Source organism: Bos mutus, chromosome 11 (assembly GCF_027580195.1).
Source record: "Bos mutus isolate GX-2022 chromosome 11, NWIPB_WYAK_1.1, whole genome shotgun sequence".
In the NCBI taxonomy this organism is placed as follows: Eukaryota; Metazoa; Chordata; class Mammalia; order Artiodactyla; family Bovidae; genus Bos; species Bos mutus.
The window spans coordinates 91,925,794-91,950,539 of NC_091627.1; the positions used below are offsets into that span (position 1 = coordinate 91,925,794).

The following is a 24,746-nucleotide window of genomic DNA, read 5'->3' on the forward strand; positions in this document are numbered from 1 at the left end:
TTCTCTGTATTATTCTCATTTACTCTTTGTTTACCGTTTAAAATTTTAATTGATTTTCGGGTCACTGTAAAATATATTCTTTATGACATAGAAGTCTGTGAATATTGATTAATGTAGATTTGTAAATATCCAACACCGTCAAGATATAGAACAATTCCTTTGCCTCAGTTTTAGTGCTTTTTTGTTCAGAAAAATGTGCAAAGTAAATAGTGGAATTCTTTAGTAAATTTCAAAGTGTTTGAGAAATATGGCCCTGTAAAAATACTTACGTTCACTGTAAAAATATATTTTCAGCCATATAATACTTTTTGTTACTGCTAATATTTTTGTAACATGGACAGCTTGAAAGCACAGTACAGTGTATTTAAATCTTTCATCTTAGGTTTTAGGTTCAAGTCAATCTTAGAAATTCACTGTGGTTAGGATTTGACAACTTCAGTACTTATATCATTATATATATTTAAAAAAATATTGATTTTGTATCGTTTATCCAGATTGTTAAGCCTAACTCTTGTAATTTCTTGTGTTTATTCTTATTAATTATATTTTTGAGTTCCCTGAGTGAGAAAACTACTATCAAATGCCAAATGCCAAATGTATGGTATTAATTACTAATAACTGAACTTTTTCCTGTTCTTAATATCTTATATTAGTATAATATATTTATTAAAATTGAGGAACCAGTATTGATACAGGATTATTAAGTAAAGTTCATAGTTTAATTCGGATTCACTCTTTGTGTTAGTATAGTCTTTGGCTTTGCCAAATGCTTCATTTCATGTCTCTCTAATAGTCCCATGTAGAGTAGTTTTACTGTCTTAAAAATCCCCTGTGCTCTACCTATTCCTCTTCTCTCTTCTCTCCATCTCCATCTAACCCCTGGTAACTACTGATCTTTTTATTGTCTTCCTAGCCATATAGTTTCTGGAATATCGTGTTCTTGGAATCATGTAGTATGTAGCCTTTCCAGGTTGACTTCTTGAACTTAGTAATATATTATCAAAATTCCAAGTCTTTTTATGGCTTGGTAGCTTATTTTTCTTTGTTGTTGAGTAATAGCCCATTTTATGGCTGTGTCAGTCTTTCTACTCACCTATTAAAAGATTATTGATATCATTGGATTAAGTTCAGTTCAGTGGCTTAGTCATATCTGTATCTTTGCGACCCCATGAACCGCAGCACGCCAGGCCTCCCTGTCCATCAGCAGCTTCCAGGGTCCACCCAAACCCATGTCCATTGAGTCAGTGATGCCATCCAACCATCTCATCCTCTGTCTTCCCCTTCTCCTCCTGCCTTCAATCTTACCCAGCATCAGGATCTTTTCAAATGAGTCAGCTCTTCATATCAGGTGGCCAAAGTACTGGAGTTTCAGCTTCAACATCAGTCCTTCCAATGAACACCCAGGACTGATCTCCTTTAGGATGGACTGGTTGGCTGTCCTTGCAGCCCAAGGGATTCTCAAGAGTCTTTTGCAACACCACAGTTCGAAAGCATTAATTCTTCGGTGCTCAGCTTTCTTTATAGTCCAACTCTCACATCCATACATGACTAACGGAAAAACCACAGCCTTGACTAGACGGACCTTTGTTGACAAAGTAATGTCTCTGCTTTTTAATATGCTGTCTAGGTTGGTCATAACTTTCCTCCAAGGAGTAAGCGTCTTTTAATTTTATGGCTGCAATCACCATCTGCAGTGATTTTGGAGCCCAAAAAGATAAAGTCAGCCACTGTTTCCATTGTTTCCCCATCTATTTGCCATGAAGTGATGGGACCCAATGCCATGATCTTAGTTTTTGAATGTTGAGTTTGAAGCCAGATTTTTCACTCTCCTCTTCCACTTTCATAAAGAGGCTCTTTAGCTCTTCTTCACTTTCTGCCATAAGGGTGGTGTCATCTGCATATCTGAGGTTATTGATATTTTTCCCGGCAATCTTGATTCCAGCTTGTGCTTCCTCCAGCCCAGCATTTCTCATGATGTACTCTGCATAGAAGTTAAATAAGCAGGGTGACAATATACAGCTTTGACGTACTTCTTTTCCTATTTGGAACCAGTCTGTTGTTCCATGTCCAGTTCTAACTGTTGCTTCCTGACCTGCATACAGATTTCTCAAGAGGCAGGTCAGGTGGTCTGGGATTCCCATCTCTTTGAGAATTTTCCACAGTTTATTGTGATCCACACAATCAAAGGCTTTGGCATAGTCAATAAAGCAGAAATAGATGTTTTTCTGGAACTCTCTTGCTTTTTCCATGATCCAGCGGATGTTGGCAATTTGATCTCTGGTTCCTCTGCCTTTTCTAAAACCAGCTTGAACATCAGGAAGTTCATGGTTCATGTATTGCTGAAGCCTGGCTTGGAGAATTTTGACCATTACTTTACTAGCATGTGAGATGAGTGCAATTGTGTGGTAGTTTGAGCAGTCTTTGGCATTGCCTTTCTTTGGGATTGGAATGAAAACTTACCTTTCCACTCACCTATTAAAAGATTATTGATATTTTTGGATTAATATCTGTTATATTTTTTACCATTTTCTATTCGCTGCTCTTGTTCTTTCTTTTCTTACTCTTTTTCTTTTTCCTCTGATTTTAATTGAACATTTAATATGAGTTCATTTTCTTTCTTAGCATAGGTTCCTCTCTTAGCATAGGTTACACTTCTTTTTGCTTTTTTTTGTGGTTGCTGTAAAATTTGCAATGTACATTTGCAACTGACGCAAGTACACTTTCAAGTAACACTGTACTGATTCATGCAGTGCAGGTATCTTACAGTATTCACAATTTCTTGTTCTTATCCCTTATAACATCGTTATCATTCATAAGCTATAATTATCAAGCACATTATTGCTGTATTATTTTGAACAAATCATTATGTTAGATCAATTAAGAATAAGAAAAAAAAATGAAATATACCAAAGATGTTATTTTAAATTCTTTTATTCCTTTCTAATATGCTTCTTTTCTTCTATGTCGATATGAGCTTATGAACTATGTCGTTTTCCTTCTCTCTGAAAGACTTTTTACCACTTCGTGGCTCTGATTTTATTATTTAAAACTTGCTATTTGGGGTTGGAAAAAGGATTTCTTTTATCTTTGCCACCTCCTCAAGAACACACAAGAGATGTTTCCTTTTCCAGTGTTTCTGTTAATCACAAATTAAGAATAATGTATTTTATTTATAGGGAGTAATTAAGTAGGCTAGTAAACAAAACTCATTTTGACTCCATATGGTAATTCCTCCCTGTCTGGTTTTACTAGTTTGATGTAAAGATTTGATTGTTTTTAAGATATTTACCTTTATTTTGGGGGGCTCCAAAATCACTGCAGATAGTGATTGCAGCCATGAAATTAAAAGACACTTACTCCTTGGAAGGAAAGTTATGACCAACCTAGACAGCATATTAAAAAGCAGACAGATTACTTTGTCAACAAAGGTCTGTCTAGTCAAGGCTGTGGTTTTTTCAGTAGTTATGTATGGATGTGAGAGTTAGACTATAAAGAAGGCTGAGTGCCGAAGAATTGATGCTTTTGAACTGTGGTGTTGGAGAAGACTCTTGAAGAGTCCCTTGGACTGCAAGGAGATCCAACCAGTCCATTCTGAAGGAGATCAGTCCTGGGTGTTCATTGGAAGGATTGATGTTGAAACTGAATCTCTAATACTTTGGCCACCTGATATGAAGAGCTGACTCATTTGAAAAGATCCTGATGCTGGGAAAGATTGAAGGTAGGAGGAGAAGGGGATGACAGAGGATGAGATAGTTGGATGGCATTACCAACTGAATGGACATGGGTTTGGGTAGATTCCGGTTGTTGGTAATGGATAGGGAGGCCTGGCATGGTGCGGTTCATGGGTTGCAAAGAGTTGGACACGACTGAGCCACTGAACTGAATTGAACCTTCAAAATTTAAAAATTTGGTTAATCTAAATTTTTCAGATACGAGTAGTGTTGCTTAATTATGCAGGGAATAATGAGTGATGCAAAAACAAGTAAATATTGTGTGTTTCTTCAGCATATAGTCCAGTTGGAGAAATAAGAACTGTATATAAATAAATGTAATATAATTCAAAATGTTATAAGTACAATTGAAGAGTTTATAGAAACAGAAAAAAAGGTATGAAGATGATAGCTGAGTTAGGGGAGCACAGAGAAGGCATTGTGAAGAAGATGATATTTGAGTGTACTTTGAGGATGGCTATAGTTTTCACAGAATGAGGCAGAATTTTTTGTTGGAAACAGAATACTGTAAATATAAAATGCAGAAGTAAGAAAGCCCAGGGCTAATTTTAAGAGCAGGAACCTATTTGACTTAGCTTGTGGAAGTTACAGAAGTCTGGGTTAGTAATTGAGGTCTGTCTCTAGATGACTTTTGTTTGACCTGCATAGGTAGAAAAAGTTTTTCACCGATATGAATGTTTTTAGTTTGATGTTGATCCTGCCACTTCTTGTTATCGTATATCTTATCTGACCTTTCACACATATATGGTACCAACATGGGCCTGGAGACATTTGAGTAGGTAACCTTGTAGGGGCAGAGAGTAAAAGGGCCAAGATTAGAAAGCTGGAACGGTTGGTTGGGACAGGATTATGAAGGACATTAATGTCATTTTAAGATATTTGTATTTTATTCCATGATTGTTATAGAGCTAGTAAATGTTCTTCAGAAGGAGGGTGATGATTAGAACTTGACTGTAAGAGTATTCTTCTTTGATGTCATGATGGTACTGTGAAGGATGGATTAGAGTTGGAAGAGGTTGATAGAAATGGTTTAGAAATCATGGAGGCTTTGGACTAAAGTAATAATGGATAAAGCTGAGCAGGTTATGGGAGAATGAAGAAAACTTGGTAAATATTTCTGTGTGGGAGAGTAAGATCATTTTAAATACTTTTAACGTGTAAGAGTGTACAATTATCAGAGATGGTCAAGATGTTAACTTTTTGGTGTAAACCAGGTACAATTTTAGGAGAACATAGGGCATGGAAATGTTGACTTGTTTCCATCAAAATACTGGAATGTTTCTGTAAAAATACTGGTGTGACCATAATTCTCAAAGCTGACTTGCACCAGTTCATCATAGTACTGTTTTGCTTCAAACAGTTGAGTTTCCATAATAGAGTTCAGTAAGATTCTCTGGTACCTGAAATATGCCTGCCCTTGTAAAATCTTTTTTACTAGTTTTCCTACAGGAATGGAAATTCAGAAAGGTATACCCTTTGAAATTAATATTGATAGTCTCACTGTATTCCCTTACCTGATCAAACAGTAAAGATTTATAATGACTTAAATGTTGATTTTAGTTGTCACTGACAGTTTACCTTCTCCCTTTTCCCTCTCTTTTTCCCCTAGTTTCTTTGACGCTGCCTGATGTTTTCTGGGTCTTTCTAGTTTATTCTTTCTCACAGTGAGTCAGAGTATTCTGCATTTAATCTGTATACGTATCCCTGTCGTTGAAGGTGAATTTGATCAAGAGGAAAAGATTAGCGGAATTGTTCCACGTAGGGTTCCCTAAAACTCCACATTATGATTTCTTTCTGTCTCTGTGCCTTTAACACCTTTTTTGAGGGTTCCACGACCAGCCTCACTTGAAGGACTCATAGATGTATCATGACTATGGTTTATTAGAAAAGATGTGATACACAATAGGACCAGCAAGGGACAAAAGATGTGTCAGGGAGAATCTGGAGGAATCCAAATGTGGGCTTCCAGCATTCTCCCTCCCATAGGGGTGGGCTGAACAGTACGTGGTTCCTCCAGCACTGTAACAAGCGTACAGTGTTTCTGGCCAGGGACGCCTGCTTTAAGATTCTAAATCCAGGATTTTTGTTAGGGGCTAGTCATGTAGACATAAAACTAAAACTATAAAACTATGCTAAAACTCCCAGTAGGAAAGCAGGTGTTTGCCATAATCACATAATTTATGAACAATCTAGGCAAGCTGGTACTGTGTCCCAAGTGGGTAAAAAGAGCCTTAATCCACCTAAATAACATTGCAGGAGCCAAGTGGCTAGGTACCCAAAGGCAAGTCTTACACATAGGACTTTCTAAAGATTTCAGCAACAAATCTGCTGAATTTAACCCAGTTGCAGATTTCCCTTTCCACTTTCCCAGTTCCAGGCTGCCATATTGCCATTCCAGCTTTGTGAATTTTTGATTCACCTGAATACCATTTTAACTCTTATTATAGTTTAGGTTTGTACTAGGTCTTAAGATTCTTCTTTCCTTTCTGATTTGGCCTCAATCAAGGTCTTCAACTATTTAAAATGATCAGAGAAAAAATACGGTATGCTCTTGTGTAGTTACTCTTTAACAGAGTGGAATGACTTGTCTATGGACATGGAAAACAGCCTGAGATTTTCTACCCCCGTCCAGCTTAAATGACAGCCACAAGAGCAGTGTGATTTTCACATGTGTTCTTACCCTGTGACTTTCATACTCCTGGTCGTGTATTTCTGCATATATCGTTTTTTTTTTAATTGTCATTTATTGAGATTTTAGAGCAAACATGTTTTCTTTGTATACTGCTTAGTTTCTCTTTTTCATGAACATAGAAGATTCCTTTGGATTAGTACCTGTATATCAGGAAGAGAGCATTTTTTAGAATTACAGAGCATGGAGTATCTCCGAAATAAATAAAATTGAATTTTTGATTGTAATGAAACAGTTTTTGTTTATGTGACCATGAAAAGGATGAGCAAAGAGGTACCATAAGACATTTGAGATGATTGGAATATATTTTATTTTTATCAGAGTAGACTTTTAGTATTTATCTACGTATGTTTTATCCTCTCTTTTTTCCTTCTGTAAATATTTTCTATCTAAAAGAGGAGAGGAGAATAAATTATATAGCGCTATTGTGGCAACAGCTTCAGCATCTTAGAGATAAGAATAGCTTTTCTTTTGACTGGCTTAGTTATGGTTTTTTAAAAATTCTCACCTGAGAAGCTCTAGACTGCTTCTAAAATCTTTGGAAAGTTGGAAGGATTTGTATAGAAAAGAAAATTCTCATGTTCATCAATGTTGTTCAGAGGAGAAATATTCAAATAAATGCCATGGAAAGAACAATCAAATAACTATTTGTATACAGTATTTGATCTAGTTTAAAATGTCATCACTTTTAAGATTTCAGTTATTTATATGCCACTAATTTAGTGAAAACTGCCATTTAAATGATTTTCTTATCACTAAGAATGTTCATATTAGACTTCATAGTTTTCTTCTGATGAAGACTTTTAAAATGTATGCTTACCAAGTTTCAGATGTTCATATAGTATTATTAACTATAACATTAACTATAGAACTATGTTAGCTACTGAATTCACATTTTTATGTTAGAATTTTTGCATTAGAATTTAGACTTTTTTGTACTCTGTACCAGTAGACGCATTGGTGATAGAGTGATATTGTTTGTTTTTAAGGGGAGTGCTTCACTATTGGTTGTGTGATTTCAGTTTTTTTGTTTGTTACACATCTTGGATACAGTAATTTTCTGCAGCATAGGTTAAGCATAGGACAGAAAAAGAAGGGCTAAAACTTTCATCTGTATTACTAAAGTGCTCATAGGTATTTTGTAAGGTGGGTTTTATTAACTTTGTTTTTATGGATGACGGATGATAGTTTAAGTAACCTGCTGCAGGTAGCAGAGATGGATTTTCTTCCTTTTTTTAAACAGTTTTATTGAAGTTTGAAGTATGAATTTATATCCTATAAAATTTTTGATGAATTTATAGAATTGTGCAGACATTTTCACAATCTAGTTTTTTAAAAAAGAATATTTTGTTTATTTTTATTTATTTGGCTGGACTGGATCATAGTTATAGCATGTGGGATCTTTAGCTGCAGCGTATGGGGTCTAGTTATTTAACCAGGGATTAAACCTGGGCTCCCTGCATTGGGGACACTAGGGAAGTCCCTCACAATCTAGTTTTAACATTTTTATCACCCAAAAAAGAAACCTTGTGTTCATTTGAGGACAATTTCTGCTTCTGTTCTCAACCTCAGGTACCCATTTACCTTCTTTCTCTGTAGATTTGTATTTTTTGGAAATTTTAAATAAATGGAATCATACAATATGTAGTCCTTTGTGTTGGTCCTTTTTCACTTAGCATACTGTTCTTGAGATTCATCCACGTTGCATTGTGTATTAATGGTTCATTCATTTTTTATTGCCAAGTGGATATTCCATTGTATGAATATGCCCCATTTTGTTTAACCATTCACCAGTTGATGGACATTTGGGTCATCTTTATTTTTGGCTATTAGGAATAATGTTATAAACATTCTTGTATAAGTCTTTATATGAATATGTTTTCATTTCTCTTGAATAGGTACTTGTGAATGGAATTTTGAGTCATATGATAAGTCTGTGTTTTTCGTAGTGATGGCACCATTTTATATTCTAGGGAACAAAGCATGAGGGTTCTGTTTCTCCATATTCTGGCCAATACCTGGTATTGTCAGTCTTTACATGACAGCTCTTCTGACAGATGTGTAGTGTAAGCTGACTGTGGTGTTAGTTTGCCATCTCCCTAGTGACTTATGAATTTGAGCTACTTTTCATATGATAGTCATTTGTGTATCTTCTTTTGTGAAATGTCTGTTCATATATTTTGCCCTAGTTTTAATTTGATAATTTATCTTTTTACTTAGTTATGAGAGATTTTTGTATTCTGGACATAAGTTTTTTATTGATATGCAAAGATTTCTTCCCATGGTATGTCTTATCTGTTTGTTTTCTTAATGGTGTTTATTGAAGAGCAAATGTTCTTGATGGATTCAGTTTCTTTCTTTCTTTTTTTCCTTGTATGGATTCCACTATTGATATCAAGAAATCTTTGCCTAATCTAGGGTTACATAGATTTTCTCTTCTTGAACATGGTCAGCAAACACAACCTGCAGACCATATCTAGCTTGTTATTTTTTTATTTATTTTTTTAGTAGGAATATCACTGTATTTATTCTCATTCAGGCAATTTTTCTGTAACTTCAACATTTTCCTCTCAAAACATAAGAACAAAAGAATCCCAAAGCTTAGAACTAGATCACTTGGTCCTTTCTCTTCTTATGTCCTCCAAGTTCAAAATGCTTGCACCTCTTAATGGCCAGCATCCTCTTGGATCTGCAGTTGGGCTCAACGCATTCAAGTCTCAGCACGACCTCCTTGGTGGTTTTAGCCTTCTTCCGGAAAATTGGCTTGGTTTGCCCACCGTAGCCACTCTGCTTCTGATCATAGCGCCTCTTTCCCTGGGCATACAGGGAATCTTTGCCCTTCTTACACTGGGTCACTTTGTGAGGCTGATGCTTTCCACACTTCTTACAGAAAGTCCTGCGGGTTTTAGGTACGTTGACCATCTTTGCAGTAGAGGTGTCTTCGCGGTGCAAACGAGAGACCCGACGTCCACGTTCCTGCCTCGCCGGAAAGGGTCTAGCTTGTTATTGTCATGTTTTATGGGGCATAGACACACCCATTCATTTACCTATTGGCTGTGGCTGCTTTCTTTTTACAGTAGCAGTTGAGTAGTTGCTAAAGAGATTGTATAGCCCAGAAAACCTAAAGTATGGCCCATTTCAAAAGATGTTTGCTGAACCCTGTTCTCTGAGTGTTACACTTTTAGCTTATAATATAGTTGTGTCTATGATCCAATTTGTGTATGGTATGAGGTAAAAGTCTGACTTCACTTTTTGTCCTATGGATTATGCAATTATCCCAATACTATTTGTGAAAAGACTATCCTGTAAGTAATGAGTCATTTTCTTTTTGCTGCTTTCACGATTTTCTCTTTGTCTTTGGTTTTCATCAGTTCATTGTGCTGTATCTAGGTTGGCAATCTTGTTATACTTACCTACTTTGGGTTGTTGAGTGTTTTTGATCTCTAGATAAATGTTTCATGAAATTTTTCAGCCATTATTTTTTCTAACTTGTTTCCTGTAACTTTTGTGGGACTCTCACTGTGTGCATCCTCTTGTATTTGATGTTGTCTACATGTCTCCACTGCTCTATTCATTTTTCTTCAGTCTTTTATTCCCTCTGTTCTTCAGATTGGATAACTTATTTTGTCTTTAATTTTACTGATTCTTTATGTAATATTGATTCTCCTCTTCAGACCATATAGTGAATTTTTCATTTCAGTTATACTTTTCAACTCCAAAATTTCCCTTTGGTTCTTTTTAATGGTTTACCTTTCTTTGTTGATATTTGCTGTAGTCATTGTATAATTAAAAGACGCTTACTCCTTGGAAGGAAAGTTATGACCAACCTAGATAGCATATTGAAAAGCAGAGACATTACTTTGCCAACAAAGGTTTATCTAGTCAAGGCTATGGTTTTTCCTGTGGTCATGTATGGATGTGAGAGTTGGACTGTGAAGAAGGCTGAGAGCCGAAGAATTGATGCCTTTGAACTGTGGTGTTGGAGAAGACTCTTGGGAGTCCCTTGGACTGCAAGGAGATCCAACCAGTCCATTCTGAAGGAGATCAGCCCTGGGATTTCTTTGGAAGGAATGATGCTAAAGCTGAAACTCCAGTACTTTGGCCACCTCATGCGAAGAGTTGACTCATTGGAAAAGACTCTGATGCTGGGAGGGATTGGGGGCAGGAGGAGAAGGGGACGACAGAGGATGAGATGGCTGGATGGCATCACTGACTCGATGGACGTGAGTCTGAGTGAACTCCGGGAGTTGGTGATGGATAGGGAGGCCTGGTGTGCTGCGATTCATGGGGTCGCAAAGAGTCGGACACGACTGAGCGACTGAACTGAACTGAACTGATACATTAAACTTTTTAAAGCATAGTTTCCTTTATTTCTTTGAACATATTTATAATAACTCTAGGGGCTTCCCAGGTGACGCTAGTGGTAAAGAATCTGCCTGCCAGTGTGGTAGATGGGGGTTCAGTTCCTGGGTCAGGAAGATCCCCTGGAGTTGGAAAAGATACCCCACTCCGGTATTCTTGCCTGGAAAATTCCATGGACAGAGAAGCCTGGCGGGCTACAGTCCATGGGGCTGCAAAGAGTCGGACACGACTGAGTGATTGAGCACATGATAACTTTTAAAATCTGTCTGCTGAATCTAATATCCGATTCCACTTGAATACAGCTTCTGCTAGCTCTCTCCTTGCTCCCAAGAATGGGTTACAGTTTCCTTGTTCTTTGGCTCAGAATTTTTTTTTTCCTCGAAACTGAACTTTTACATAGTACAGTATATTATAGCAACTTTATTGTAATTAATTTTTTTCTTCAGATGATAGTGGTGATGGTTTCATTCATTCATTTATTTCTGGCTGCGCTGGGTCTTCGTTGCTTTACTCGTTGCAGCAGATAGGGGCTGCTCTTTGTTGTTGCGCATGGGCTTCTCATTGCAGTGGTTTCTCTTGTGGAGCACAGGCTCTAGGGTGTGCAGGCTTCAACAGCTGCAGCTCCCAGGCTTCCAGGCACAGGCTCAGTAGTTGTGGCACACAAACTTAGTTGCTCTGAGGCATGTGAGATCTTCCTGGACCAGCTGTTGAACTGGTACCTCCTATACTGACAGGTGGGAGGTATAGGAGCTGAGCTACCAGGGAGGCCCTCATTTTTTTAAAAAAAGTACCTTTCATAGACTCTGTCTGCAGAATCTTTGTTCCAGTGTTTGGCTATTGATGCATCTCCTCAGCTTTTAAATCATTCTTACTTGTTTTTACCTCGACTTTCTAGAGTTCACCCTGGTGTCTGCACTGCTTAGTGCTAGCTACTGTTTGTTTGGAAGTTGTGTTTAAATACCATGAGCCTATATAGCTTTCACTGTGTGCTGGTGGGTTGTGAGTGTTTTGGGGAGAACATTAGAAGTTTTCAGGTTTGCCTCCTTTACTTTCTCTTGGGTCTTCTCTGGTCTCCCAGTGCTTGTGTGCATCCCTTGTTTCCAGGCAGCCTGGGATGTGTAAGAGCTTATTGTCCCTCAGGTCTCCACTTGCCTTTGTGCTTGCTCTCATCCTCCCAGTTCCCTGGCATTTGGGTGGAGCTTCAGCCTTCTGGACCTCCCCTGCACACATGTGCTGCCTCCTGTTCAGCTGGCGCATCTTCTCAGAACTTGTTAGTTTATCCTGTCCCTATATGGCTCTCTCCTTCCCAGGACCTCCCTGTTAGATTTCTAGGTAGTCCTCAGGTTTGTGGCTTGCCTCAAATGGTGTGGTCATTTCAGGCTACAAAAGTGGCAGGATTTTCTGTTTCCTGCTGGGTGTGCGTATTCTGCTCTCTGCCCCAAGCCAAAGTCAGCCCCCTTCAACAGCGAAGCTGCTGGTTTTTCATAGCCAGCCTCACCTTGCATTTACCATAATGTTGAAGGACAGAGGATTGAGGCAGTTCCTGGTAAGGCGCCAGGCTTGCACTGTTCTTCTCAAAAAGGTTATTTTATTTTTCAGGAATTAACTCTTCTCATTGTATTTTTTTGGCCTTTGCTTGATTTTCAGAGCACAAAATCGTTGTTTTTGGGACAGTTTTATTCAGTTTTATAATTGTTCTTTGAGGGCAAGATTTTATACTCCTTTGCTAGGGAAGACCAGCTTCACAACTTGGATTCTGGACTTTTAATAGGAATGTCACAGTTCAAAGCCAAATTCTCTCTTCTTTGATTTATGCCTTGTGGGGATACAGAACAGAAGTAACAATTATTTTTTAAAAAGTGAAATGGCAAAGAGGTAGATGGATGAATCTTAATTCAAAGGTTGGATTTCTCAGTAGTATGAGACTTTTACCCCTGTATAGATAGCTCAAACTGAGGTTAACTGAGTGGTTTGGTGGCTCTTACAGATTAGACTTGTGATGTTTCTCCAGAGTAAACCAACACGGACAAAGTACTTTTCTTACAGTATTCCTCACTTTGTAACAGTTTTATGAATTAGACATTGTAATTATGATCATTTTGCAAATAAGATAAATTTTTAGGTTAGTAACTTACCTTTGTACTCAACATTTGTTTATATGTGATAGAGATAGTACTTGAACCCATTTCTTCTGACTTCTTGTTTTTTTATACTCTGCTTCCCTACTGTGTCATTTTAATGATCTTAGTGTTTTTATTTATGTAGGTAGTGCTTGAAGTTAGAACAACTCATAACAATCTTCTTGAATTTTTTGCAAGAGTACAAATTCTTTTCTTTCATATGATAATCACTCTTACCTTACTGAAAAGCCCCTATTCATTCACGCAGTTGTGAAGCACAGTGGTTAAGAATCATAGAAAGAGATATCCCATGGCAGCTTCCTCTGCCAGCTTCCTGTTTTTTTCTTACTCCATAGATGCAGATTCTGCCCAAGAAGCCCCTGCATTGCAGAGGGACTGGAGATCTGTATGATCTGTTTATTTCGCAATTGACAAGGGTAAGGGGGCCTTTTTGGGGGAGGCGCTTGGGTGCCCTGAATTTAGCTTTATGAAGCTGAGCTAACATTTATTTTGGTAATACTTAAACCTAGTTTTTCTTTTTTTTACAGACCCTTCTATAAATTCTGTTTGTCCTACATCAATTAAGTGCCAGAGTATCATATTAAAAGCCGTTTATCATAAGATTTTTTTTTTTTAAGTCCTGTTCACAACAAGTCAGACAAGCATGAGTCATGTTTCTACAATGTCAAATCTGGGGTCATTTAGAATATAAATAATATTGGATATATGTAAATTAAATTTCACTACAATGAAAATTTTTAAAGGTCTGTTTCTATAGCCTGTCACGGTTATTCTTAATTTGCTTTGTTCCTTTTCCATAAATCTTTCAATCTGTAGAGTGAAAAAGGGACTTGTAAATATGCTATAGACATTGTGGATGGGCGTGGTATCTTTTTCTTGCTGCCAGAAATTAATACCTATATCCTTGAATTCTATGTCCATCCTAGATGCCAGTGAAATTTGAGTTGTATCTTCAGACTGTTCTGTATCTGTTTAATTAGTTTAGGTTTGAGGTGTAGCTGGTGAATCTTTTGGGAGCCAAGATAAGTTTTGTGGGTCTCACTGGGCAGGTTTATAGAGCTAGTGCCAGAAATGATGGTGTTTACAATCAGAATTAAGTAAGGAAGAATTTAATGCTCTTTTAAACTGCAGAAGCATTGGGCAGAGATGATTGTAGCTTTTTTGGGTAGTTGAGAAGATTGATGATAGTGATTTGATGAGCTTACTTTTATATTTGATGATATTGTTAGTAGTAAAATAGCTGCTTTACCTAAAGAACTAGTGTACATTTCTGTAATTTACATAGATATTTTTAATATTCTGTACCTCTCATTTTTGAATGGTTTTCTTTAAATATTAATTTATAGATTTTAAGGATTCAACAACATTATGTATATTATCCATACCACTGTTAATAAATGTTCCACTTTTTAGTGCCAAGCATTGGAAACCTATTTTTATTTTATTTCTTAAATGACTTTTTTTTTTTTTTTCTGTTTTCTTTAAGCCATAAGGATGAGTTTACCATTATTCCTGTATTGGTTGGAGCTCTGAGTGAGTCAAAAGAACAGGAATTCGGAAAACTCTTCAGTAAATACCTAGCGGAGCCTAGCAATCTCTTTGTGGTTTCTTCTGATTTCTGCCATTGGGGTAAGTTCTAGATTTTACCATTTCATGGTAGAAATTATGTACTTGTGGTTAAAGGTGTCTTTTCATTCTAAGCTCTGATCTTCAGTTATTTATCACTTTCCTTGGAAAGTTACACTTTTAGCAATAATATATAAAGGTGAATAAAAAACTCTTGGTCATTTAAAAAGGATGAGATTGTAATAGGGGATTATGGATACATTTCCAAAGGCGACTGGTATAATTGGATTCACACTGTGAGGGCATCCTTGCTTAGACACTTAGGTTAGTAGGAGTTAAGATCTTTTAACCCCATTTCTAGGTAGAGCTGTGTGATAAATTCTCTGAAGTGAGTTTTTTGGCAGATAAAACAAATGTTCTTTAGAATGAAGAAGAGCACTGTATGCTATGCCAGTCTTGCTCCACATTTTTTCTTGTAATTAGTCCTTCTTTCTCTTTTTGCCTTTGGTGCTTAATTTTTGCGCATAGTTGCCTCCAAAGATTATACCTCAAAGTACCCTCCAAAGATTGTAACATGTTAGCTATTAGCACTGTGGTTTTCACTGGTTCATAAGCATAAGAACTTCGAAGAGATTTTTGTTATTGTGAATTAAAAAAAATAAGCTTCACAATGAATAGATCATAAAGGAAGTGAGATGTTTATGGATGCCTCTTTTAGTTAAATTTTTTTCTTGAATTCTTTGGATACAGTTTGTTCTATTTATTCATTACTGTGATAGAATGTTTCTGAATCCTATTCCTTTTAGGACACTCTTTGACTCATTGATTTAATGGTTTAAGGATGCCAATATCTGTTCATTCTTCAGTTGTTTCTTTGATTATGGTGAAAACATAAGGCTCAACACCATAAATTTTAAGCTACATAATGGCCAGAAAAACACCCTTAATGAGCTATAGGGAGCTCTGGCCTTTACATGTCTTGTCATTGATTGCCAGAGTTGATTCTACATTTATCAGGCCTGGATAGGCTGGTTTCTTCTTCTCTTACATCATGCTGCACTGTGTGTGGCCTTGAGATTTCAGTTCAAGAGAACCATTCTTCCTAATGGTATAGATAAATATTTTGTTATCACTGATTTCTCTGCTGGGGCTGATTATCCCCGCAGGAGACATTTGGAAAAGCCTGGAGACAGTTTTGGTCCTCATAGCTGGAGTGGGAAGGAGGTGGGGATGCTATTGGCATCTAATGAGTAGAGTCCAGCAAAGCTGTTAGGAGCTGTTAGGTAAACATCCTATAACGTACAGGATTATCTTGCCCACATGTCGATAGTGCTGAGGTTGAAAGCCCTAGTTTAGGGTATGCAGGTAGCTCTGTGTGCTACCTCGCCTCTCAGGGTTCTTTAATAATTAATTCTATTTGCTAGTTGGTTTGCTACCTTTGGCAGAAGTTATTTTTTATGGATATAAGTGTATTACTTAGATCTGAAAGGGTTCTTTTCTTGGGGATTTTGAAGTTTAGTCATAAAACTAAGGAGTATCATTATTGGGGGGGGAGAAGCTATTTTTCTTAGTATTATGAATGAAGCATGAATAAAGAATAAAGTATTATGAATAAAGAAATTTAAAGTTCCTAAGGCATGTGTCCCTTCCTCTTCACTTTTAAGGCTCTTTGAATTGTTTAAAATCACTTTGTGATCTAAATAATTCACTTCCCTGATATGATAGTATTCTTCAGGGCCTGGACTCTCCCTCAATGTTGGTATAGTACAACCACAACATAAATCCACTTAAAAGACGAGATGTTTTAATGTTGCTTTTGTGTGAACTCATCCTTTTTACCTCATTGGTGATTATAAAGCAAATCCTAGTCCGCTACTGTATTTAAGTAGAATGTTGAGAGAGAAAAACAGATTTTGTTTTGTATCTATTTAAATCTTCAGAAAATTATTTAGGCCATTTAATCTACTGATTTCTTGAAAATTTTGGAATTTAAATTGGAGGATCGAATTTTCTGGTTATAATTACAAAAAAGAAGTCAAACTTTCCAAAGCCTGGTAAATGTTAGCTATTGGAATTGTCAAGAGACTAAAACATATTTATATTTACGTTTAGTGGTTAAGTAATAGAACCTTTCCAAGTGTTTATTTTTTCAGTATAACTGTCGCTAATAATGCTCATTAAATGCTTACTTTGTACTTACGGAAAGCACTGTACTAATTCTTGTTAGGAAATTTGTTGGAGGTTTGGGGGTAAGTGGAAAGAGTTACATGGACACTATTCCAAAATTGGTAGACTCCTTTCTACAATGTAATAATGACTGCCATTCTTGTAAAGTAAGTTTTCATTTTCTCCTTTACATGCCTATTGAAATAATATGAATCATTGGCTAGTTATGGATTGAACTGTGTTTACTTAAAGAAGATAAATTTCATATTTTTGAAATTCATGCTCTAGTGGCATTGGTCCTCTTTCCTATATGGATGAACAGTAATTTCCATCTCAAAAATCTAGCCTTTTCTCATGACTACAATACTTAGTTTCTTCTTGTTTTAATGATACTATGCGGATTGATTTTATCATGCCTAAGTAATGATAATGCTGAATTCAAAATCATTTCACAGGAAAGATGAATTTTCTGAAGTACTCAAGAGATCTTAAAAGTTTCATTGAGTTAGGCTCTTAATACACTTCACATTTCTGAATAGCTGTTTTTTTTTTCTTTAAGAGAAGTCACTTGATTATGGTACAGTTGACCAATTGCTCAGATATATACAGTGGGATTTTTTTCTTGTTGCTGTTAAATAATATGTTAGAGTACTGGCAGTAACGACATCTTTATTTCTAGTGGTTGTTTCTCTTTGTATTCAGTCCGGGGTCTGTGAAAAATAAAATGAAAAACTTGATGATAGAGACAGTTGAGAGACCTATATGTGTGTAACTGGAAGAATTTTGCCTTGTCAACCTTATTTGTTAGCCAATGTCCATTGTAAAAATTAATTTTTTAAAGGGGTGGTTTGCTTTAAAGAGATTCATCTTTCTGATCCCACTTAGCTCTTGTTTAGACTTGAAGGAGATATTGGAGAAATAAAAAAATTGATTAAAATCCTCTGAATTTTTCTTTTTGGGTGAGACAAGCAAAGGGACAGTTTGGAACCTAGATTCTGTTGTGCCCTTTCTGTCCCCTCATTTGAATCTCCCTGCTTTTGGGGAGCCCCAAATGGTGTTTCTCTGATACCATTTGTGTATCAGGAAGAGTAACATAAGAGAAAGGACGCGTGCCGCTGGTAGTTGACTTCATCCCGGTTAAGTGATGTGTCCCCATGCACTGTGCACTTACAAATGCCACACCTTGCTGGATGGCTCCATTACAGAGAATTTTGTCTGTTGTCAGGACTTTTTAGTTTTTCTAGTTAGTAGAGTTTGTATTCTAACTTCCTGAGTTTTATTTTTGCTCTTTCCCATATATTCTGTTAATATTTGCTTTTTCCTGATCATCCTGAACTTTATACTTTGAAATTTAGATTATTGACAGCTTTCATTAACATAACTTTCAGTTAACTTCTGAGAAGTTTCTAAATGAAACTGGATCTAACAGAAGTTGATTCTTTAAAGTGGATTCACACTTCTGTTTATTAGATAATTTTCCTTTTAAAGGATAGTTTTAATTTCAAATCAGTTTCAGTAAATTTATTTGGTAAAAGTTAATGATAAATTATTTTGTTAAAATATGAATAAGGTTTATACTACAGTCACTTCAGCAGGTTTGGATTTTTATCTGTAAACTTGCATTTGTATATTTACATAATTTTTAATAAATACATGCCACTTATTAAAAACTGGCATTTCTAGTTTAATATGTATTAGTATATGATTATTCATATTCTCCTCCCTTTCTGTTGTTAGTCTCTTGGGTATGATGGTATTACTATTTTCTAAATATTTAAATTGATTTAAGTTAGCTAATTCCTGAAATATATCTTATTCAAGATATCATATTTGTCTTCTCAAATATTGGTACATAGTGATTTCACATATTTAGGGTTTTGATCTTTTGCAAGTTTGAGAGAAAGCCAATAATTTTACATTGTAACTAAGACTTCAGAATGAAAGGACTATAGTATATTGCTTATAAAAATGAATACCTTATTTGATGCTACTTAGATAATATTTTCTTTATGAAACATTTTTTCTTTGGTAGTGATTTCAATTAAATGTCCCTAGTTTAGGTCCTTAGTGTAGAATGGTCTAATAGTCTTATCTCAAGGTGTTGTGAGGTTGAACTCAAATATTTAAACATATAAAGGGATTAAGTAAATGTATAATAGTACAGTTTTTCCTGGACATACATCAGGAAGTCTGTTTTGCTCACTGATCTTTTGGGGGCTTTATAGAACAACTTTCCAAGCTCAATATTTATTTCTGCAATCTAGCATATAGCTTAATGTTGAGATAGTTAATTTTTTTTTTACTTCCTGTTTTGAGGTATTTCAAAAGCAGTGTTGGTTCTTGTGCCATTCATTGTTGTGTTTGTCCTCATTAGTTGACTGTTGTGTGTTAAACAGACATCCCTGGAGCTTACTCTCCACACTCTGTGAATCCACTCATTAATCACCAGTCACCTTTGGAGATGGGAAAATTACTTACCTGTATTTCTTTTTCTCAGAAAGCGTGCTCTGGAATGGATTCACAAATGAGCTACCCTCCTTCCCTCAAAGAGTAAGGTTTCTGCTTTACAGGATTTTTTTCTTGGGTTATTTTTCCTCTCATCTTTTGAATTTGAAAAGAACTGAGGGAAGGCACCTGAAGAAACTACTGACATACTCACTAGGGGAGTTCCAAAGCTTGTGCTGCCCCTAGGGGCAGTGTCAATGGCTCTTAAAGCTAGAAAGCTCATACTTGGAGTTGAAACAGGGGCTCAAAGAATCCATTTTCCCAGTGTACCTTCTGAAAGGATAAGTTTCAGGTAAGTAATTTTCTCTTACTATGTGATATGCTTAATTCATACTTATATAAAAGTTCACACGTCCAGTTCTCCAGGCACATAGGCAACCGTATTTGTTCACTTTAGCTGCATAAGCTTTACTGAATGTTAGAAATACTGTGAAACAAAACTCATGAGGTACATGAAATCATAATATATTTTAAATGAGCAATATTTGAAGGTGCATCAATGAGCAGTGTATTGTATTAGTGTCGTTTCTTTTATTTCTTAGTAAATAAAATCTTGATAAACTTTATTTTTAATAATTGGAAGCAAAAAAATCTTTTGAATTCAAATTCCAAATGGTGTTTAAGTAAAGGTGTTATGTGTGTGTACTCATGTGCTTTCACATGTATATGCATACATACGTATGTACGTATTAATGCATTTAGGCTAGGACAATGGCAACTATTTACGTTAAATTTGATGCTTTCTCTAAGCGTGTTGACCAGAATGAATTACTGAAGTAATTTTGAAATGTTTGTAAAATTAAATTATCATGAGACAGTTTGAGCTGTTACAAGTAAGATACTTTTTTCAATGTAGTAGCTATAGAAGTGTGAATTTAGCTTCTTAACAGAAATTCTTTAGTGCTTATCAAATATTTCTATTCAGTTCTTCAGCTACTAATTTCGAGATGGCTACTAAAACATAGCAAAAAGTAGATAACAAAATATTAAAACATTTGCTTATTTATTTTCTTTGTATTTTGTCATTCTTATTAAATCACATGTTGATTTAGTATTTTAACTTATTTTAAACATTCTGTGTACTTCTGTCTTCAGAAGCAGTTTTTAAGTGAATGTTACATTGAAAATGGTCCATATGAATAAGATAGCATTTTAAAATATAGTTACACTTTTGATGTATGATTAAGGCAGGTTTAACCAACTTCAGCAATTTGAAACAGCAGCTCTAAAATTGAAAATAAGTAGAAAAGACTTTTGAATAGCAAATGTCACAAAGTACACACATTTTTCTCTGCACTTGAGAGTGGCCATCTTGAGATAAGACAATTATGTCCCAGTAACAGGGATTATTGGCAACTAAAACTAACAGTTATTGTCAGAAGTAAGAAAAAGAGAATGTATTAGTATAAACTTGAAGCAGCTCAGGTTCAAAGAGTGGAGCAGGATACGTCATTCCACTTCTGCTGCATCTGGACACAGTCTTGCGACTGCCCAGTACACGTCCAGTTCTCCAGGCACATAGGCTAATTACAGTGACAGTGAGTTAGAATTTTCTTGTCCAGGATTGTTTATTTGATTGTTTATTCATTTCACAGACGATGTGAGGCAGCTTTATCTAAAGAACTTTGCAATAAAAGTCGAAATTTAGTACCAGTGAATTGAATCACTAAGTTATTACGATAGACTTTAGATTTGTCTTTGAACCTTCTGAGAGCAGCCTGGCAAATAGGAAAAATAGGGTAAATTATGTAATGCATGTTAGATAGGAGTAAGTACATATAGTCTTTAAAGAAAAACAAAGCTGTACCTAACTCTAAGTTTTGAAGGAAATGTCTGATGAATTGTTTAATATAGAGATATTGAGTGATAGAGTTGTCACTGTTTAAGAATTTTTTTAGTTCAAGGACTGTAACAGATCTGATAGTTATAGCAACATACAGTAATTTCCAGTGTTTACCAGAAAAGGTTGTTAATATTCAAAATGCAGGTAATTGTCTCAGAAACCTATTGTTTGATTCTAGGATATCATGAATTGTAAGATGCAATATTGATTTAATAGTGGTGCTCGGTGGGGGAGTGGGGGGAAATGAGAATTGCCACATTGAGTAGTTATACGTGTTAATGTACGTGAAAAGTTAATATGTGAAAGCTAAGGAAATACGGTATATTGTAGAAAGGTGACTATCAGAGATGATCAGCATCAACAAGTTAATGAAATGTTAAAAATTGTGAAGTATGGTTTCTCTCAAAAAGGACATCCAAAGGGTTTTATAATTTTACATAGCTTGTGATCTGTAAGATGATATTTTTTAAGTGAGATAAATAGAAAACTTAAAAATCATAATTATCCAGTCAAAGAAACCCATCTTCTCAGATGCGAGGATAATAATTGGCTATGTGAACTTTGCTGTAAAATTTCAGCACAAAGACGCATCGTATGTGTGTACACGATTAGTGTACTCTAATGCCTTCAGAATTGTACTTTGATGCATCTTTGAAAATAAGGAATATAAAAATATTGAGTTCTTGAAAATAAAGGCATTGCTGAAAAACAAGTTTTGATATATCTGAAATACAACACAATCAGTTGAATAATAATCTGTAATTAATTATGAATATGTTTAACTTTTGGCTTTTATATGAACATAGTAGGAAGCAAAATTCACTTCCTGAGCCTTTTGTTTCTCCCTTTTTAAACTTCTTCCATTTGCCCTCTCTGTTCTTTGGAGAATAACTAAACATTGACTGTTCTGTGCTTGTACCCTTACGGAGACTTCATTGTCAGAGTAGAACTTACTTGTTAAATTTATACTTTTGTGTATCCTACTTAAAGGCACTTGTATTAATCGTTTTCTAACATTTGCAACAGTGACATAAATTTTAAAAATTTAGATCATAAAAATTATACAAGCCACATATATCTCTGACTTACATTTTTTTTTTTTCTGTAGTAGAGATTAAATCTTTGCATTTGTACAACAAAAGCCAAGCTTTCATTGGTTTGTTATATTGAGATAGTTTCCTTAAGCCAAATCTTCTTGAATCATGTTCTTTGGGTTTACTTTCCATTATAGACCGATATAATATGTTTTAACAATGCTTCTAACTTTTAAACTGTTTCTCCTTAGTCTTTTGTATTGCTTGTGACTTTAAGGTTTTACAGTTTGAAATAGTTTTTAACCTTGTAAAACACTGATGATATATCATTTCTTTATTACCTTCCCAAATATGCCTTTTATTTTTACATACAAGGGCTCTTGGGAATCATTCTCTCAGAGGCTTAAGCTGTGCTTTGCCTTCCGTGAGAACTGAAATTATTTGGTAAGCGCTTGCTTTCTTTTTAGCTTCTAATTTTTCCCTATTTTATTTTGTACATGATATTTGTTTCAAGGTCAAAGGTTCCGTTACAGTTACTATGATGAATCCCAGGGGGAGATTTATAGATCCATTGAACATCTAGATAAAATGGTAAGTCCTTCAGGTGTGGGATTTTACTGCTCTAAGATTTTTTTCTTTAATTTCAGATTAGTGACTCAAGACTTATTATGTTAAGGTATACAATGGGCTGATAATTCTTTCCCTATCTTTAAATGTGCAAAATATATATTGTAATCATGTGATATTGATTATAAAATAATCCCTGTTCTATTAGTAGAGATTTCCTTCATCTTAATTTTATTTGATTAATTAATTATGCTTTGAATAATTAGATACAAATTTTAGATACTATTTGGGGAATGTCTTGGTTTTAGGGACAATAGCATACTAATGCCACTACTTACTGTTAAACAGAGACAATCATAGGAAATTCTAAGTTTATTTTATTACTTAATTCTATTTTTTGGCCATTTGGGTTTTCCTAAATGGAATTTGGATTTGTTTTAAATTAGAATTTTAAAACATTATTGTATTCTTTACTAGCCCAGGAATTCAGTAGATATTGATCCTGCAGTCAAAACTGCAGATATTGTCAAAATCTACAGTCAAAATATCCTGCGGATATTGAGTCAAAACCTCAAGTTTTCCTTGAAGTAGGGTGGTTAGAGTACTTGCTTTAATATTTAGTATTTAATATTTTAGATAATATTTAATGTTTTAGAGACATGCAGATCATTTTGGTATCGACTCATAATGGAATATTAAATCTAGCAAATATATCACTAATTTTCTCTGATCTTCAACAGATTGTTTCAGTTTTATAGTCCTCAATTTGTCATCTCTAAGATGAGAGACTTGGAGAGACTTAGTCTCTAAATTATCTTTAAACTCTTATCAACCTTTAACTCTGTAACCTGTAATCTGTTAAAATCAACTTGGCCAATTTGTGATAAGCTTTATGGGTATGTTTTAATATAAGAATATTTAGTCAAAGTAGAAATACATTTTAGTAAAGATTTTGGATCTGAAGCTATAAGTAGATTATATTGAGTAGTAGTATTTTATTAAAAGCCAAATGGAATAAATGCAGTTACTCAGGAGATTTTATCATATTTAAATTTATCATGTTACTTTAAATCCGATTATGGCCTAATACTTTTGCCTTTGAAATTTTGTTTGAATTTTGATTCACTGACTTTTTTTTTTTTGCCTTATTATATTGTGATGTTCATCAATTAATTCTTTTCTGGCTACTATTCTAATCTTGCTATTCTGAGGTTTAGTTCTCAGTTGCCTCAGAAAACTTTTCTGGTTCTATGTCATTTATTTTCTTCATAAAGCAAATGGTTATTGAGTGTTTACTGTATTCTAATACTGTATGAAGTATTGAAGATACTGAGAAGAGAAAGCATGATCTCTGATTTAATCGACCTTACAGTCTCATCATCCAGTAGACTTAGAAGCCATTACAATATAGAGATGTAAGATGTTTAGGAGGCATTTTGGACACACCGGTCTCCATACCGTTCCCCAGTGATGCCATATATGTGCCCTAGCTTAGAGCTTGTGCCCTTTGCACTGGACTGTCTCACTTACTTTATGACTGCTCGGTTTCCACCCTTCCAGTGAGGCCTACTGGCACATCTTACACTCGGCCCTTTCAGCATCCACCGTCCACCTTACTTTCCCTCTAAGAAACTAAATATTTCACTTATTTTTTATGTAAGGATATATGTTTTCTTTACAAATGTATCCAAAGTGCTTAGACTAGCTGTTGAAACGTAGGTAGGGGCCCAGCAAATATTTTTCAAATGATTGAGTTGGTGAATATAATCTTTCTGTGTACATAATTAGATTAAACAAATACCCTAATTGTAATCTGAGAAAGAAATAAAAGGAAAAGTAATTTATACTCAATTAATATATATTTGATAATGTTACATGCCCAGGTACCAGCTGTATTCGAGGAGACAGTGGAGTAGTTAGATACTTACAGAGTATCATTAATTCAACAGCTACACACAAACATCTATTTAAAGATGTTTATATTTGTGACTTACATTACCAAGTTACATGGGTGAGTGAATAATTCACCAATTCTAAAATGGTGAATAATTCATAGGAAAACTGTAAATTAAACAAAGTATAGTTTTCCCTCACTTTATATGATAGTTTGTTTTTGGGAAATCTATATTAAAATCATACAAA

The 24,746-nt window shown here is 35.2% G+C and overlaps 2 protein-coding genes across 3 annotated transcripts in view; one reads left to right on the top strand and one right to left on the bottom strand.

Annotated features, from left to right (window-relative positions):
• MEMO1 (mediator of cell motility 1) overlaps window positions 1-24,746 on the top strand; it is a 110,264-nt gene that overhangs the window by 74,296 nt on the left and 11,222 nt on the right. For both annotated transcript variants that reach the window (XM_070379774.1, XM_070379773.1), the window contains 2 exons: window positions 14,410-14,552; window positions 22,552-22,628. In XM_070379774.1, the coding sequence (XP_070235875.1) occupies window positions 14,410-14,552; window positions 22,552-22,628 (220 nt within the window). The remainder of the gene's footprint in view (window positions 1-14,409; window positions 14,553-22,551; window positions 22,629-24,746) is intronic.
• LOC102270942 (large ribosomal subunit protein eL42-like) lies at window positions 8,946-9,424 on the bottom strand. Its single transcript, XM_070380165.1, has one exon. It carries the CDS (start codon window positions 9,340-9,342, stop codon window positions 9,028-9,030), a length of 315 nt encoding a protein of 104 aa, XP_070236266.1. The 5' UTR covers window positions 9,343-9,424; the 3' UTR covers window positions 8,946-9,027.